Here is an 18422-nt window from a genome sequence, read left to right on the forward strand (position 1 = left end):
ATATTCTATATATTAATATAAATATTATCCTATATTCCATTATCTAAAAATACCTATTAAATATCATGTATGTATGTGTGTGCATCAAGATTCATAGGCCACGTTGAATCCTGCAGTTTTGGGAGGTTGGGAGAATGACAGAGTACATTGTATTTAGATAATACTGTTATTCAAATTTAGATTTCTTTTTCCTGTTTTAATTACAAACACGTATTTTCATTTGGCACTGACAGGAGTCAAGTAAGAAACCAGCCACTTCCATCCAGAAGCCCTAACAGACACACACATGCACTCCAGTGCAGTTGGAGGACACAGTCTTTAGTTTAAACATCTGACCTGCACACACATCATTTGAGGGAACCATAAGTTAAGTCCATTCTGTAGAGTACTGGGATTAAAACAAAAAGTAAATTTATCTGTATTTCTTGCCACTGCTTATCCTAGCCAAACACACAAGAATGAGGTGGGTTTTTTCCTTACACATACTGACCTAACACTGGCATGCTTCCCCCCACCTCCACCCCTTCTGGGAAACTCTAACATAAGAACCAAGGTGCATAGGAAAACTAATTAAAAACATGGAAGACTCTGAAAACAGAACCAGTCAGTATAAGACTATGAAGAACAATTCCTGTTAATAGAGAGAAAATAAATTATAGGACTATTTTAGATACACTGCATTATGCATTGCACTATAAACTACAAGTTTACCCATGCCCACACAAACAGAAAGGCAATTACATCAGAACAGGGTTTCTGGAGGGGAAAAAAAGAATTTACCTTAGGAAACAAATATTTGCATTCTAAATGAAAACCCATCTTCAACCTTCCAATTTCTGGCAAAAGGATTCTGGATCACTGCATTTTTTCCATTACTACTGAAATAACAGATTGCTCAACAGAAAAAAGTTTGCTTATGTATACAAAAGGAAACTGTCCTTGAGTTTGTTTCCAGTTGAAAATCCTGGAGTCCAGCTACAGAAGATGGTACACCGGAGGAAAGAAGTATATGCCATGAATGGCACATGTACAGCAAAATCATTAACTGTTGAAAGAAACAGACTATAGTAAGTATTCCTCCTTGTATGTATCACCAGCACCAGAAGACAAAGACTATTTAGATGGATGAATCGCCCAAACCCAGGAAGTTCTCAGCTTCGGTATGGCACTGCAGTACAGAATAAGTGGAATTCATCCTCATTACTGATCTGTTTACCTATTAACACAGCTTTACCCAAAGGCAAAGATGGGTTGATCAGTCTATCTAAAGAAATTAACCAGACACAATTTGCTGCTCTATAGCTGAGTAACTGACAACTCAAAAAACTGGGAAATATATCCTATGCACTGAATACAAGTTAGGACCTCAACTAGATGCTCTACCATTTACTTATTTTTCTTAAGGTACTCATTACTGGCCAAGGGTGGTTTTGCTTTTAGAAAAGAGAGTCACTTCCCCACCTTTCAGATTACCAAGTGGTTCAAAAAAAACCCCACCAAAACAACATGTCAGTTCATATTTCCCAGTTTTGCTGTCTGTAAGAAAAAAATGTATCTTGTTAAGTGCAAGTTAAATGCAACACTTAAAAGCAGGCTCAAGTACTTCATTCAGGTTCACACGACAACTCGAAGTCTTTTTTCCGCTAATTGCTAGCATGTTTGTGTGCAACTGGGCAGTTCTGGAGTGACCTCAACATTCACAGGAGACTTTCCAGATTTATCCTTTATGTTGTGTTAGGTTTGCCATTCAAAAGTAATTGTTTCTACTCTTTTTCTTCCGTAAAATATCAAAAAACCATGAAAAGTTACCCACAGGTAACAACATACCTACACTAAATTGTCAGGATATACGCACAGCGATGTTTGCAGCATCTGTTCAGCAGTAGAGATGAACATATTTTCTAGCATGTCTGCGAGGATCATCTAGTTCATCCACACCACAATGTAAAAACAACAGCGCTGGTTCTGTACAGGCAAGATAAGTAGTCCAGACCAAGTAAATGTGGTTACATTCTTTACGCAACCAGTTTTAGTGCCGCTGCACCGCACTCCCCAGTACTTCTTGGAAGGTTCATTACCTTGGGCAGAGCACCATGCGAACATCTTCATACCATTTACAGACCCACGCTGACACTGCACACATTCATGCTGCTCCGAGCCCAAGCTGAATTTGCATTGACGTAGTGTGGATCGAGACACCAATAATGTTTTTCCAGCATTTAGTTTGTCCCCACCCCTCTTAGTTAACATGAAACTGATTGCATTCGCTATTTTTATTCAATGGCTTCAGTGACATCACATAATATATACTTACAGAAGGGACAAACTACATTAAGATAGTGCAAATGTAATTGGGAGGACAGAACAATAATTCAAGAGCAACTTGTTAATTGGGAGAAACTATCTGAAATCAATTAAATTCAATAAAAACAATTGTGAAGTAGGAAACAAGAAAAATTAAGTGGACAAACACAAAATAAGGAGCAATGGCTATAGCAACTCAACCTAAATGACTTAATACTGTGCTGTAGCTCTGAGACAAACAGCATTTTGAAACATAACAGCCATACGAGAAGGCCTGGGAGGTAATTATTCTGCCCTGGTGACAGGAAAACCTCAGCTGGATGATGTCTGGAATTGAGCACCCATTTTAAAAGAGATCTCTGTAAACCAGGGAGAAGTCAAGAACGTGAGTGAAAATTTGGATTAAATTAATATTTGAGACTGAAGAAACAACTGAAGAACCCACTGGTTGAGTTAATTAATCAAAAAAGATAGTGCTGATGGAGGAACAGCCAGGCTGACAATTTTCAAGTATGTTACAGGCCACTGCAAAGAGGACTGTAATTAACTCTTGTGGCCTACCAAAGATATAATAAAAAAAGACTGAGCTCACAAGAAGTGAAATTTAATTAGATATTAAAAATAATTGTTTCACAGTTAGAAAACATTGCAACAAGGGAGTTTGGGACTCCCAGTTGTTGGAGTGGTTCCAAAACCAGCTCTGTCAGCCGTCAGGAATGGCCCAGTACGTGGACCCTGACTCAGAAGAGGTGTGTAACACCCCCTCTGCTTTTTCATCCCATGACTGTTCACACGTCCAGATTAATATTACAGCATGATACAAAACACAGGAACCAGCCTGGACAGGGAGGGGGAAGGTGAGGGCATTTTCACACGACAGCTAAGCCTGTCTACAGCTCACGGATGCCAAAAGGGATGTTCCCCTTGCACTGAGCTGGCATCTGCTTGACTCCACGGTGAAATGGTTCACCTTGCCCGTCTGACAGAAAAAAGTAGTCTCACCTTGAAGGGATGAACTCATCGCTTGCAAACAGTGATGAGTGTTTGACCTGTTTGAGCAGGTTCACACGGGTCACCGCAGGTCAGGACAAAAGGTCAGTGCCAGAATGAGGGGGGGATGCAGGAACTGTCAGTCTCTCTCGGAGACAGCCAGCCCTCGTATCCCCTCTGCTGTAACAAACTTCCAGCGCAGGCAGTTGTCTAAAAGCCACAGGCTGGGTAGCAAAACAGCCATAGCTCTAATGCCTGTATCCCTATTCCTACCACACAGCTCTGGAAACCAAAATTAACTGCCCCGCTGCCACTCAGGAAGGGATGGAGGACAGGTAACAGCTGCTGCTAGAATCAGGGCTGCTAACTATCCTCAACGTCATTTTTAGACTACATAGGTATTCGACATATGAGCTTTTGCATTTGTGGCTCAATGCATCATTCATTCACTTTAGTAATGCCAAAAAAGAGTCACAGGATAATGCAAAGAGATCGCCTGGATCTGATATTTCAGTTCATTGCCTTTGTATCATACCTGCTAGTGTGCGTCAAGAAAAATTTAGGTTTGCAGCTATCAGCAGTGCTACAAACCAATTCTGGAGGAGCTCTGCAGTGTCCCTGTATCATGCTGTACCTTCAAGTAAAAGCAAATTGCATAACATTTAAACGACACTGGACTAAAGGCTCAGCATAGGACATACATGTTTGTAGCTTATTTAAATAAAAAATTTCTGGTAATGATATAGAAATAAATCAGCAACAAATGGAGATGAGATTCAAGAAAGGTTACCCTTAACTTTGCCAGATTTGGGAGAAAAATGCACATTTCTAAGCAATGACTACCAAAGAAGGCTTTACTATAGGTTCTTCCTCAGAGCAACAGATCAGACTTTCCACACATACTACTCGGACATGTATTGTTGGAAGAACCTAAGGGCAAGTCACATCCTTGGAGCAAATGAATCAAACAAGTTACCAAGAGTATGATCAAACACAAAAAGTGTAGCCTTTTATATTATCATTGCACAGATGAAAGAAACCCCCAAGCCTGACAATGATTCCTGAGTGTACGCAGCGTGCCAGACACAGAATGTGCTCTCTGTACTATACTTATATGTACATCTTTGAACCCATACACAAACTACTGATGCCAAAACACGAACCATTTCACAGCCCAAAGGAGTTTCCATTCTTTGCCTTAGGGCCCACTCCCTGTGATTTCATTTACCGGTAGATACCTTGTGAGTTCAGTGGTGTGCAAGCACTGTGTGCCCCTGATTCTCCAGAAGAGCACTGACTAATTAAGTTTATTTTTATTTCTGTTTCTCCAGGCTTAAAGCACTTCAAACAAAGCAAGTGATCTCTTTTAACGGTGTGGGCATGGTAAGCCAGGCTGTGAGGTTACAGCCTGTCATTTACTTTGCAGTAACTGTATGTTTGGGTTAAGACCAAGCACACAGATGAGGCAGGAGCGCTTGATGTCCTTAAGTTCTCATCCTTCTGATTTGATGGTAATTTGCTCATGTGTGCACACCCTCGGCCTGGTAAAATGAGTCAGCATTCCTAAAATATCTGGCAATACAAGCAAACAAGCCTCTTGAGGTTAATTTTTCATATAGCCCATGTAAATAGAGAAGCTGTTTCAAGCAAGACAAGGGACTGCAAGTTTTTTTTCCCTGTGAATTTAAATTAAGAAACATGCTTCCGAAACAAAATCAAGTGAGAGTCTTTGACCAAACCACTGAGAAGTGCATTGAATCTTCCACTAAAAAAAAAAAGCACAGAAAACATAGCTGTAGAATATACTGAGAAGTCACCTGGTCTATCCCTCTACCTCAAAGCAGAATTAACACTACCTGTATTTTTCCTGACAAACGTTTCCCTGAATTGTTCTTAAAACCCTCCAATGATGAGATCCTGCAATATCCCCAGATATACTTGAAGCATTCCAGTGTCATCTCAGTAAATAAATTAATGCAGAGTTTAAGAAATGCCACAACACTAATATGGAAGATACACATACACTATGAAATTTACAGATAAGCTCCTCTACAAGAGCTTCTGAATTACAATAAATTTTTTTAATACTTCAAATAGCAATAGCGTTACAAAAGCTCCTAAAATGAGGGAGAAGGCAATTTGTCTGAGATACTGCGGTATCACTGGTTTTCTCCACTGGAAATTTCTGTGCACCTGAGCGGGTATGGCATGAGCCGTTTTATTTCCCCATATGCTTCCCCCCCGGAGGAGGAAAAGGTAACAGCTAGACAGAAGCCTTCTGTGGGCCAAATCTAGCCAATGTGTCTCCAAATTGATCACAATTATAGTAAAAAGGCACAGATCAGGGAAATAAAAGTATTTCCCTTTAGAGTAAATATTTTGCTGTCTTGCAGCTGCAGAGCATGACAACAATCCTGATACGACCGCCCAAAGTTTCATGGGACAAGTCCAGAAGGCTTGGGTTTTCATATGGGTAGGATAAAAAATATTCCAGGAGCAATTTCTCCCGGCAAGGATGTGAAGTTGAATTTTTCTTCCTGTTAAAGCAATGGCTGCCTTGTATTATAAGTGTGAAGGATAACCTGAATTTAAAAGAAAAATTAATTAAAAATTCAGGGAAAGGCCTTTTCATAAACTAAGGTGACACAGTTTAATCCACGCCTAAAAGCCAATTTTAAAATACTTATAAATATAAGAGGCATGTATATGAATTTACTGTCTCCCATAGCCAAGGTTCAGTTTAAAATAAATGTGGAGTGGGAGGGGAAAGAGGAGCTAAAGCCAAGGATCTCTGCAGTATGCAAGATTAGTTTTGAACCTTTTGATAAGTCACCTAGCAGGAAGAGGACCTGTGAGCATTCTGCAAATAAAGGCCTTTTTTTTTTTCTTCAAGACTATGGAAAATGTGAGGTTTTATATCCGTAATTTCTTATCTTCAGCATTTTTACTGACCATCTGCATCACAAAATTGTTTTTCTCTCTCAGGTGTCTCTAAAAGAAACTAATGCATCATGTTCTCAAAAACAGAAAGCTATACAGCATGTAATCATCCATGGGAACCATCTCTCTCTGTTTGATTCTCTCAGCTGAAACGAGTAAGACCAAAAAAGATATGAAGTCCTGCAGCAGAACTTGCACCAAACTTTTCTGAATTCCTATCTTGGCATATCAAGACCCACTGAACAAATTTTGTCTGTTGTGCTTCAACCTGATCCAATCTCTGTCAGGGTATCTTAGCAGTGAGTGAACACATTGGGGAATGCATACATACAATCTGGATCTCAAATTTTCAGAACACGCAATAGAAGGAAACATCTTTCAGATATGGCACTGGAAATAATCACATAATGCTTTGATACTTAGTAATAGATTTGATTATCTGATCCTTGTAACACCTGAAGATCAATCGGCTGGAAGAGAAAGATGAAACACAAGGCACTCCAAACACACATCACATCAAGAGCTCGAGAAACAAGAAGGTACCTATTTCTGCACAACAGAAAACACGACATGAAAAGCCACATATAGGTATACATGTTGCACAAAATGCCTTCGTTAACAATGAAGCCAGACCCCTTACAACTGTGGTGCTCGTTGTACACGCAGATATACAGAGCGGAATGAATTTTAAGTTGAATAAAGGTATGGAAAAGCTCCTGAAGCAACCACATAACTAAAATAGGAGCTGCCCCATCTCACATGCCCTACAAAGCACACTTCAAGATATTACAGTCCTATGAACCAGAGCATGAAAATAACGATTAATATGATAATTGCAGGAAGATCAGGGAGTACTGATAGAAGACACCCAACGTCAAAAAAGAACAGTAGTAGGCAAAGAACAGGAACTGTGTTTGTCAAAACGACTGAATGATTGATACAGAGAATTATGACAACTAACCTTGAAAAGCTAGTTAAGTTGTAGACCCTTCAAGGTATTTATATGGCAACTTGATGGCAAAGAAAAAAGCCTTTATACAAAATAAAATACTTCAAAAGGTGGCACAGAATAAAATATTCTCTTTGCCCTCCCCCAAAGCAGCCAAACTTAAAAGCTCAGTGAGATCTTGCATGATCTGCACAGAAGCCTAAGACTTACAGTGAGAATCCTGTGCAGATGGCATCTTTAAAGAACAAGAGGTACTCCCACTAAACTGACAAAATAAAATTCACACCCGCAGCCGTCCTTTCCCCCCAATATCACACCATATGCTACCTACAAGTTTTTACCCTTCCTCAAAACAGATTTCACAAATTAATAACTTAAGGAGTAGGCTAACTGCCAATGAAATTAAATGCATCCAAATATATTAATATGCACAAATTATTGTTGATGAATTGGCACAGAGCTACTCCAACAATCCACAACACACAAACCATGCCACATGCTGTTTATGCATATTCCTAGTTTCAGTATATACTGTATCTACCTTCTGTCCACACAAAGCCCAACTCTAGAAGCAGATATGAAAGAGCAGAATGGAGGTCATAGTAAATATAATCCAAAAGCAATCCACAAAAGAACAAAACTGAGATAGAGATTACTGGCCTTGTTGAAAATGCCATGCTCTCTGTAATGACACGGAGTTAATTAGGTTAAAATACAGTGGTAAATCAAAATTCACTTGTTTGGTTTGGGTTGTTTGGGTTTTTTTAATAGTAAGAAAAAGAACCTTCTCATGCTAAGGGTGCATCTCTGCCCATGACAAGACGACAGGTACATGTTAAAAGACTATAATCAGTGTAGCTACATGGGCTAATTCTGAACTTCCTTACCTGTCTCCTGATTTAGAGATTATGAAAGTATCTTTGCATTGACTGCACCACTGTACAGCAGAAAATATACCCTCTATTTCAAGAAAGGCTTTGTTTTTTAAAGGATCACTGCATGATATTGACAGAGAGAACAATAGCCTGTAGCTTGGCATAGTGTCGTCAAGAAAACAGGAGACATACCTGCTGAACTCAGGGTTTGCTGTCAAAGAAGGGTAAGGTCTGCTGTTTGCTCCCACAGACACAGAAAGCCAAGCACTTTGAGCACATCCATTTTTCTGTAAGCATCCACTGTTTTGATTTTTTTTTTAAGCCAGTTAAACACTACTTTAAAGAAATGCCCTGATAAATGGTCTCTAATTTTAAACAAACAAAAAATACTTTATCTAAATAAAGGTATCTTGCTCAAAGGGCCAGAATCAAACTGCTGTTGGGTTTTTCTTGATAAGAAACCTCCCATTCCCATAAAAACGTGTTCAAGCAGATGATAACAAGTGACTGACATTTACTGCATTTTTCATGTTAAAAGCCTAGTGTTTTGACTGCATATTGAAGTTATATAATGACTTAGTGAAGAAAGCACAGCACAGGAAAAAATTAACCACTGTTAGAGAGAGATAGGTAAGACAAATAATTGAGTCAGCAAACATTTTACACTTGAAAGTCGAATCAGCATCTAGGAGGAGAAAAAAAAGGCTTTTTTGTACTGATACCTAGCTGGATCCAAATGATGAAGTTTCACCTGAAGAAGTGCAGAACACAATTTTAGAGAAGTCAAATTTAAGCACTGTCTGTGAACTAAAAATTATGTGTATGGATCAGTAACCATGGATCCACTTAAAAGAGTCCAGAAGAGGAAAATCAGGTTTGAGTTAAAAGTTTGGAATGTGATCCGAGCCCTGGATTAAAAACCCTGTCTTCTAAGGAATTTCACGATGTGAACACACATAGTGGGTCTTCCTTTGTCTCAAATCCCCAAGAGCCACCTAGAGTTACAAAATTAAAATATTGTCTATGCAAGTAATGTGAATGGCAATTTTCCAAGACGGGAGAACAGAAAAAAATCAACCCCAACTGCAATGTGCTTATTTCACATACAAGTAGTTTTAACTTCGCACGGTCTGCAGGGGTTGTATTTGAGGTAAATATCCCTCGAGATTAGAATTCTGGCTTTACAAACTTTGATGCTTATGTCAACATTTCTTTATTTGCATTATTTGATATTATTGCAGCTATGCACATGTCTATACATTGGTGTCTCTCTCTGCTCTTATTTCCCCACTAATAAAACATGCAAAACAAGCTTTACAGGGAAGGACAAAAAGTCAAAACCATTCCCAACTTTTTAGATACTTCTTTTTTTTAAAGAATTCTAAAACCTGTATGAATACCCACTAATCCTCAGACAGCAAATATACCCAAAGGTTCTACGCAGCTTGCTATTCTGTTTTAAACTAAACTGCTCCCACATAAAGCCATGCAAATTAAAACCTTCAAGCAGACCCCTGAACCTAAGAATCTCCTCCAGAGGACATTTAGCGCATCACTGCAAAAGCTGTTTCCAGTGTCAACCTACCACCAAGCTCAAGCTTCAAGGTAACTTCTCCTCAAAATTGTTTTTGTTAATTTTTATTGGAAACAAAGCAAAGGCATGGGATTTATTCTGTACACAGATATTGAAAAAAAAAAAACACAACCACAAAACAATCTCAAAGTATCGTATTTCTAAGAGGTGCTAAGAATACTCCTAATCTACAAAAGTTAGGTCTGGTGGTTTCTTCAACAATCCATACACTACTGCAAGAAGCTCAACTGAAAAATACTGGGAGGCCTAACAAGGGCCAAAACTAGCCATGATTTCCTTGAATACATAATTTTATTTTCCAAGCTATCCCACTACTATTGCCTGATACTCCCTGGAGAAAAGATGTTAACTAGTTTACAGTTCAACTTGTTACAGCATTTTAACTTGAAAGCAGGACTAAACCCTTGGGGGAAAAAGTTCTTTGTAAATGGAATCGGTACCCTTCTTTCATGAATCATTACAAGCTGAAAAACATGCCCTGCAAGTTTCAACTATTCTTCAATCATCAAGCAAAAGATAGGCAAATATTTTATATTAGTTGCTTCCAAAGAGCTTTTTTTTTAATTTGGGGAGGGGGACTGTGTATAAAGGCTGAAAAAGAAAAGCCATAAACTTTAAGATCACCCATATACACTACAGTAGGAACAGTAAATGGCATAAGCCAAAAAGGTCACTTAAATTTCAGCCTTACTACAGATTGATTTTTTAAAAGAGAAGTAAATTGATAAAGATAACGAACTGATTTTAAAATCTTAGAAGACAAGAAGGAATTCATGTAAATACGTAATAATTTACTTTAAAAAATATTAAGCTAAACATGCAACAATATAGGCCACATTATCATTGACACTAGCTTCTCAAATAATTTGTTTTCCTCACACGCGATACTAAAAAGGCTGAAAAGTTTATCTTCTGTTTAAAATTGACTTCTTGGCTTACTCTAATTTTAAACCTTATTAGGGTGACAACCCAGGAGTATTTAATCTTCACTGGCTTTGCTGTAGGCAAATGAAACTACAGCTCGGATGTAGCACGGCTTGCTGTCAGCAAAAGGAGGTTCCCCCTTACTCCCAGCCATGCATCCCGCTCCTGCACCGTCCCCTCCTCACTCCAGCTTTGTGCATGTGTCAGAACCTTTGTCAAGCTGTTGAGTGCAGTAACACAGGAGAACACTGCTCTTGCAAAACCACCATCAACAAAAAGCACAATGTTTTCTGCCAGGTTAATGAACTGAACAGACTCCGCAACCAGCTTGACAGCACAAGAGCGAATGCCCCGGAGAGGGTGGGACCATGTGGCTGGAATTAAGGGAAGCGTACACAAGGGTGACGAGGAAAAAAAAGGATTGCCCCCCGATGGAAAAAAGCTGTCTACCTCAGTTGTAACATATGTCTTCATCCTTGGCAGATATTAGAGAGACATACACTTCTAGTTCTTTTCCTTAAAGCATAGCATCAACATAGAGGGAGGGAAGAGGGGAAAATAATAAAGTCTTATTGCTTTCACCAGAAATGCTTTTTAGAGTTTGGTTCTCAATGTTCATTAAAGAGTATGCCCCTGCAAAACCATGACATGAAATGAAAACATAAACAGGACAACTCATATACTGAAACACATCAGCTTATGTCCTTCCTGAAAGAGGGCCTAAAATTCAATCAAATATAGAGACAGTAAGAGCAGAAAATCCCCCTTGTTCCTCAGGGAAGCTAGCGTGGGATCAAATAAACATTCTGAAGAAGTACTGTTAATTAGTAAACTCTTCAAATGTGAAGGTAAGATGACTTACTTTTCTATAACAGAAGTTTCTATAAGAAGAGTTTGCTCACTCCAAGCAGGTAAACACTGCAGGGACTTCAGTGATAATGTGCTCCTCCCTAAGCTTACCCAGGAGCAATTAAATCATAGATAACTCAATGACTGCTGTGAAGATAACCATACTGAGTGACATTACAGCAGTGATGCGAATTGCTTTCTGGCACTAGCTTTGGAAAACTAGGTGACATGCTCTCAAATGACAATCAATACACAAAAAGGCTACTGAAGCATCAAATCCGGAATTTCTTTTCCAAATGCCTTTTTGCAGAGGAAAGCTTTATATTTTATATTGCTAAAGAGGTAAACTTTGAAACTCTAGCAAGACTTCCTGAAAGTAAATCTCTACAAACCTCAGCAAGTAAATCACAGCTTATGTTTTGGAATTCTTAGAAGATGCGCACCCCCTCTTAATTTTTCTTAAAATTTCCTGGGAACTTTGGGAGGAAAGGCGGTTTTTATTTATTTTTACTATCAGGTTTATGAATTTTAGACATAGGAAAAAATATTACACGACTCAGTCCAATGGTCAGAGCTCATGACAAGGTAAAACAGGAATAGAAGGATCTTCCTGGTAGAACGGTAGCATTTTTTGATTTTACTAATCCAACCTTTTAGGAAATAGTTTTCCAACCAGCTAACCATTCTAAATATGAAGTTAAATGAAAAAAATAAGTCACAGAGGAAACATTCACCTGAGTAGTCTTAAAGAAGGTTTTTCCCTTCTTTCATCACACAGCAGTCAAACAAATTTAAGAATCAAAGAAGAGACTTCTATTCAAGGTGCACTTTGTGTGGTCATGATTTCAAATATGAAAGTACTACTGCTTACAAATCAGTAACTTTTAAAGTTAAGTTACAGCTAAAAATTTGGTGCTGTACCAAACCATGTTTTTCATTCCGCTTTTCTATTTGAGCTACTTTAAGTAGCATTCAACTAGAAAACGTACACCTGAAAGCTGGTACATTCACAAAAGACTTCCAAGTACTAATGCAGTCTTCAACACCCTCAAGTTACCGCTACTTCTACAGAAGCGGAAATGCTCCCGTTGGCTTGTCTTGAGAACCAGAAATATTTTCCAGACCACTGTTCCTCTTCCCTTGCCACCTTTACATGGGAGCTCTGCTGCAATATTTATTCCACTCATGCTGCTCTTTGTCACATCACACTGCTTAGTGTTGCACAGCAGCAAAAACCCACCTGGCTACTCCCATGTAGCTCTTGTTTTTGCCACCTCCCCCACACCTCATCATTCTTTCTGAGAAGGATTTGCTCAGTCTCCTATAAAGGCTATCCCCTCTGCCTTTTTGCAGCCTTGCGAATGGGAATCCCAGGTGGCTCCTGCTAATTATTCATGTGCCTTGGGAGTCTAATTCTTCCTATTGTTAATATACCAATCTTTAGCCACAAAGTCAGTTCATATGCTAATCAGAGACCAGCTGATCCCAAGCTAATACTTCATGTACTCAGGAGAACTGATCTGCTGGGAGTATTAATGCTAGCAGAGTAAAACGAGCTTTGGAAAATAGCTCCTGAAAGATACTGCATCACTTTCACCTCTAGTCCAATCCCGTAATAAAAAAATCTGCTTGTGAACTTGGAACTTGGTCATTACCCTCACTGGCTGAGGGCAGCCTCTTCACAGACAAGAGGCGGCTGAAAAATTAGATTTTCCTTTTACACTGTTAGAATCTAATTTAATTATTAAGTCTTATCTAATTTTCCATATAAAAGTTTTGGTGTTCATAGGATGCCTGAAACAGCAGCTTCAACCAAAAATCAAGATGAGCAATTCTATGAATAGAAATATTCTATGAATTAGATAGTCTAGGCCACAATTCGGTGCTGCTGCTGAGAACAACATACAAAATTTCTACTTTCCATTCACCTTGTGCATTCCCCACGATATGCCACCCCTTCAGCCTGATCTAGGTCACCTGAAATCAACGGTGCCAGCACAATGAAAAAGGCAGCATGCCATAGCGTCTGGGGCACAACAAGGTCTGAGTATCTCAAGCTGATATTGGTATCACAGAGCATATGTTTATGGTCTGAGTAGACTATACAGTCTTCCTCAATGTCTTGAAATACAGAAAATCCATCAACATTTCAAGTCTGCTAGGACATCAGAATATGAAACGCCCCACATGAAATCCACACTATGCAAGGATTTTTCATCATGGCTTCTTACATGTAGTTAGCTCAATGTTTCCACTTGGTTAACAGTGTGTTCCAAGTCACTTTGAAGATGCTTATGTACAACACTGGGAACAGCCCTTTGTTTATATCCCAAAAGGCAGGAATCAGCAGAGTTTCTATAGCCTGTAGCAGTGCCGACCTGAGTTTTCATTCGAAGAGCAATTTGCTCAATAGCAAAATAGTGATTTGAGCAAAGTTACCTACTCTATCTTCTTAGTAGCTGGAAAAAGAAATATGAGATGGAAACACACACCATTTTAAAAGAGAACCAAGCAAAATTTATGGGGTTTTGTTAAGTTGGGTTTTTTTATTTTTTAGGTTTTTTCAGATTTTTTTTTTTTTTGAGGATGTGAACAAGATGTTCCTTCGTTAATGGGTTTCAAATTGTCGCATAAGTGGAAACATCATTTAATTTCACTAAATCAAAAGCTAGGAGTTTTGCACAGTATTTCCTCTAATGCACTATCAGTTCAATCCTCCATTATAACATATTCATTTCATGACTGAGTGTTCTTCAGATTTAATTTATGGTGCTAGTGAAAGACAAAGGATCCTGCAGCTGTATAAAAGTTCAACCAGCTCAGAAAAAGTAGCAGATACATCCAGCTGTTTGAGAAGCATCATGAGATTGCTACAAATCTGGAATTAAAAAAATCCCTTTATGTACGAAGAGGGTTCTGCCACAGAGCTAAACATTCACCTACATGACTGTCATGTAAATAATAAAGGTGTAACAGGAAACTACAACAGAACGTTTTATCCCCTAAGTATGTTCCAGATATGAATAACATCAATTTTAATGCAATTTATTATTAGGGCTAAAAATCATATGCAAGCCCTTCACATACAAGTTAAGTTATTCTTTCAAGGCCATGCCTGTCCATGTTTCAGAATATTGTCCCACTTATTTTAGTTATAATACTAATACACTTGTCTTACACAAATGCTGAAACGGACATTGGCACAAGAACCATTTCAGAAGGTCATCGCAGAGCAGTTAAACATGCCGTCTCCCAACAGACATCAGCATTATCTCTGGAGGCAAGACAGAAAGCAGCGAACACCCCTGGCATTCCTCTTAAAATAGCTTTGCAGAGAGTATTTTATACATAAAAGGCAGCTGATTATGCTTCAACAGACTTTTGTAAATAGAACTGATCAACAGATGTGCAATGCTTATAGATGGTTATCAACATAATCTTCATTTTCAGAATCAATAAAACTGGACATTATGCCTATTCTCTGAGCCATTTACCTACCTCAGAAGATAAACTGGATTCACTAATATCTGCTATGGGATTGATAAAAACTTGATGTCAAAAGAATTGAGTATTAAAAAAAAGAGAGAAATGGGAATATCCAGATAATTGCAGCATTTCAGTCTGCATATAGGCTCTTCACTGATCTGAAACTGCAAACAGACAAGTCAATGTGAGGAAAGGGAAGCGAAAAAGACTCTGAAGCAGATATATATTTAGCAGCAGGTTAGATGGAGAGAAAAGGCTCAAGGACAATGACAGGTCTTTTCTTCCTTCAGCTAAACCCCCAATGTATTTTTGTGAAAGAACACTAGTCTTTTGCTTCAAACCGTAGCCCAAAACTGCATTATGTCTCCTGGGTGCTTTGATTTTTTTCTCTTTCTAAATCTCAGCACATAGACAGCTCCAGGGCTCAGTAGGAGAAATTATTAAAAGCATGCCTGCAGAAGTAGAGATCAGTCATTTCCCTTATCCCCTGTGTTTCACGCGCGCTCCCCCGCCCATGCAGCGTTGTATGAGATTTCATGCAACCAGACATGTCCTTTTAGAACAGACTGAAAAATTTAAAATCCTTTAAGAGTAGGCATAGCATTCCTTCAGATTGGAAAGAGAAACACAGAATGTGCTTCAATTCTTCAGGAAAGTCACATTCACCTTCAGAAGTCTATCAAACTTTTTTTTGCCCTGCATAGTTCTATTATCTTAAGTAATTTGTATCAGTCTTTACAAAATATATTGGAGTTTCATAAAACACAAAATCCCAGTGTGAACATGATGCAAGCAATCTTTGTCTAGTTATTTTTTCCTAGGCCGCTTGGAAGTCCAGATGTTTCTCCAACTGGCTTTCTTGTTCCACTACTGCAAATACACAGGTGCCTTCTTTAGAATTACCATTCTATACGCATTTTCAACATACTACAATTTACTCTGTGCTTCTTGGTCCATTTTTCCAAATAAATATACACATATTTTGGATTAAATATGACTTACTGTATTAGAAACATTAGAAAGTGTTAGCAATTACGTTCAGTGTATTTTGACAAAAGCAAATGTGCTGAAACTGTGACGCGTTCTCATAAAAGAGTAAGTAGCTTAAAAATCAGGAAAAAAATTTTTAAAGTTTCCTACTTCCAATGTCTATAACCTTGTACCTTCACCATTAAAATGTTACTGTGCATTTAACAGTATAGGAAAGTGCCCAATAATCTTCGTTAGAGCTTGTCAGGAAGCTGGTTTTAACTCCCTACTCCCCCAACCTAAAGACAGCAGGGAAAAAAAAAGGAAATCACTGTTCATTTTCATCACCCTTACCCAAACACTCTCCAGCCGTAAGCAGATATGCCAGCATTTCAGAGAGTTCTTTGTTCTAGACTACTGAACTCTAAACATTAAACATTTGATACACATTTCACAACTGCTATTTGACACACACTGGAGAACAAACTACATCTTTTCAGAGTCAATATGAAATTGAAGAGACCCCATTTAGAGTTTAGAACATGAAGCAGAAAGCCATCACTGTGCTTATTCTGTCTGAGAAAAACAGATTTACCAATAGACTACTATAGTTAAGGTTACCATCTGAACTACACGATTTTCCTTCATACACCTGCATGGGATCTCTGAAGATAATTGCGTTGAGATAACCTCACTGATTACTGCTAAAGCCTTTAAATGCATATTGTCAAAAAAAGTTGTTTTGTAGCTGTTACACAGATGAATCATCATCAGTACCTGAAGTGACAGAGCAGATATCCTTCTACAGTAAGAAAAAGGTAGTTTAAAATAAACTTATTTTGTTACCCTAACAGTTAAGGAAATCCACTACAATTACCTTAAAAATATTTATGGAAAAAACAACACAGAATTTTGAACACACAAGTGGCCAAGAATCAGCTTCAGAAAGGATTTCTAGAACCTACCTATGGTGCAGTTTGTGGTTATTTTTCTCCGCTTGGGGTTGTGTCGTAACAATTCTAACTCTCGTTTGGTTGGCTCCCATGTTGAATACTTCTCTCCAATGCCTAAGCAGACGAAAAGAAAGTTTCAGGAAGTTGTTTAGTGAAAGGATTAAAAACTCTGTTCAAGTAAAACTTTCAACATGCTGTCCATTAAGTTAGATTCAATCTATGTACAACTACAAGAGACTGATTTATTTTTACCCCTCCCCCCCCAAAATATTGTTCAGAACGATAACCAATCTTACAACAAATAAGAACTAGAAGAAGAAGAAAAGAAAAGCACTTCTTTACTTGCAAAGAACACCTAGCCCAAATAAATTTTCCATTATTGGATTATAATTCTCCTTTCAGTTAAAAATAAATTCCAGCACAAGAATAAATCCACTGTTACTCAAAAATCCATTTCTTTGTGCTCAGAGGAGGTCAAATGACAGAACCACCATATGATTTTAGGAGAAGATACAAGATAACCAAGAAATCTCACCAAACTTTGACAAGTTATTCAATAAATCAAAACTGACCCAACTTAATGGACAGATACAGGCTTAATCTTTACAGATAAACATCAGAATTTAGTAATTTGATATATTAAACAGTTACTGCATGTCTTGGAATGTACCGTTACAGAGTATGACCCCTGCTTACAACCACTGATTTAGGACTGGATATTAGCAAGTTCTAATGCTTAAGATTCACTTTATTGACATATCTAACATTACCTAAAAATGCAATTAGTAGTAGGTTTAAACACAACCCTCCCCTACCAAGCAACCAAAACTCTCCAAATACTTAACTACCCTTTCTCATAAGCTGCAGCTAAAATCTGTCATTTTTCTCTTTAACCACCAACACTATATTTCCAATAAGTTTCTTTTGTTGAAAGGAAAGTGCAGTAGAAATGAGTCAGGTAAGCAGTACGGAGAATAGATCTGAAGTAGGCACAGAGTTGTGTTCAGTGTAAATCTGATACAAGAAAAACACAACAGCGAAGACTCATGTGCTGACCAGCTAAGTACTGCTGCAGCATTCTACGTAGCACAGAGAAATTACTATGCAAGGTCAATTATAGTGAGTCACAAAAGCATCTTGCCATTAAAAATAAAGAATAATACGATGACAAGCAATCTATTCTAAAACTGAGGATTAAAGTCAATTAAGAGTTATTTTTCAAAGAATGCATGGTGCAGAAACAGTGCTGTGCTACAGAAAATAAATTATAAATCATACATAGGAAAAGAAGGAGAGTAGAAAGTATAGCTAGAGGCTTACACATTCTGCATAATATACATTAAATTTTAATAGCTCTTTGATCTTCATTTTCAGAAATAGCTATGCTTGTCAGAAGCTACCCACCCAACAATGTTCAATTCTTCGTTACTACTGACCCTCCAGGTTCTAGTAATAAAAGGTCTCATTTTCAGATTCTTGAGGACTAGAAAATTCTTATTTACATGGATGCACCCATCTCTCACTTTGATTCATCAATAGATTATGCAAGAAGCATAAGAAAGAATACCAGAATCATATAGTCCCTTTCC

At 38.1% G+C, this 18422-nt stretch overlaps 1 protein-coding gene across 2 annotated transcripts in view; it reads right to left on the minus strand.

Annotated features, from left to right (window-relative positions):
* USP22 (ubiquitin specific peptidase 22) overlaps nt 1-18422 on the minus strand; it is a 110764-nt gene that overhangs the window by 35296 nt on the left and 57046 nt on the right. For both annotated transcript variants that reach the window (XM_059826247.1, XM_059826246.1), the window contains one exon: nt 16846-16947. In XM_059826247.1, the coding sequence (XP_059682230.1) occupies nt 16846-16947 (102 nt within the window). The remainder of the gene's footprint in view (nt 1-16845; nt 16948-18422) is intronic.

The sequence above is a fragment of the Gavia stellata genome, chromosome 18 (assembly GCF_030936135.1).
Source record: "Gavia stellata isolate bGavSte3 chromosome 18, bGavSte3.hap2, whole genome shotgun sequence".
Lineage (NCBI taxonomy): Eukaryota > Metazoa > Chordata > Aves > Gaviiformes > Gaviidae > Gavia > Gavia stellata.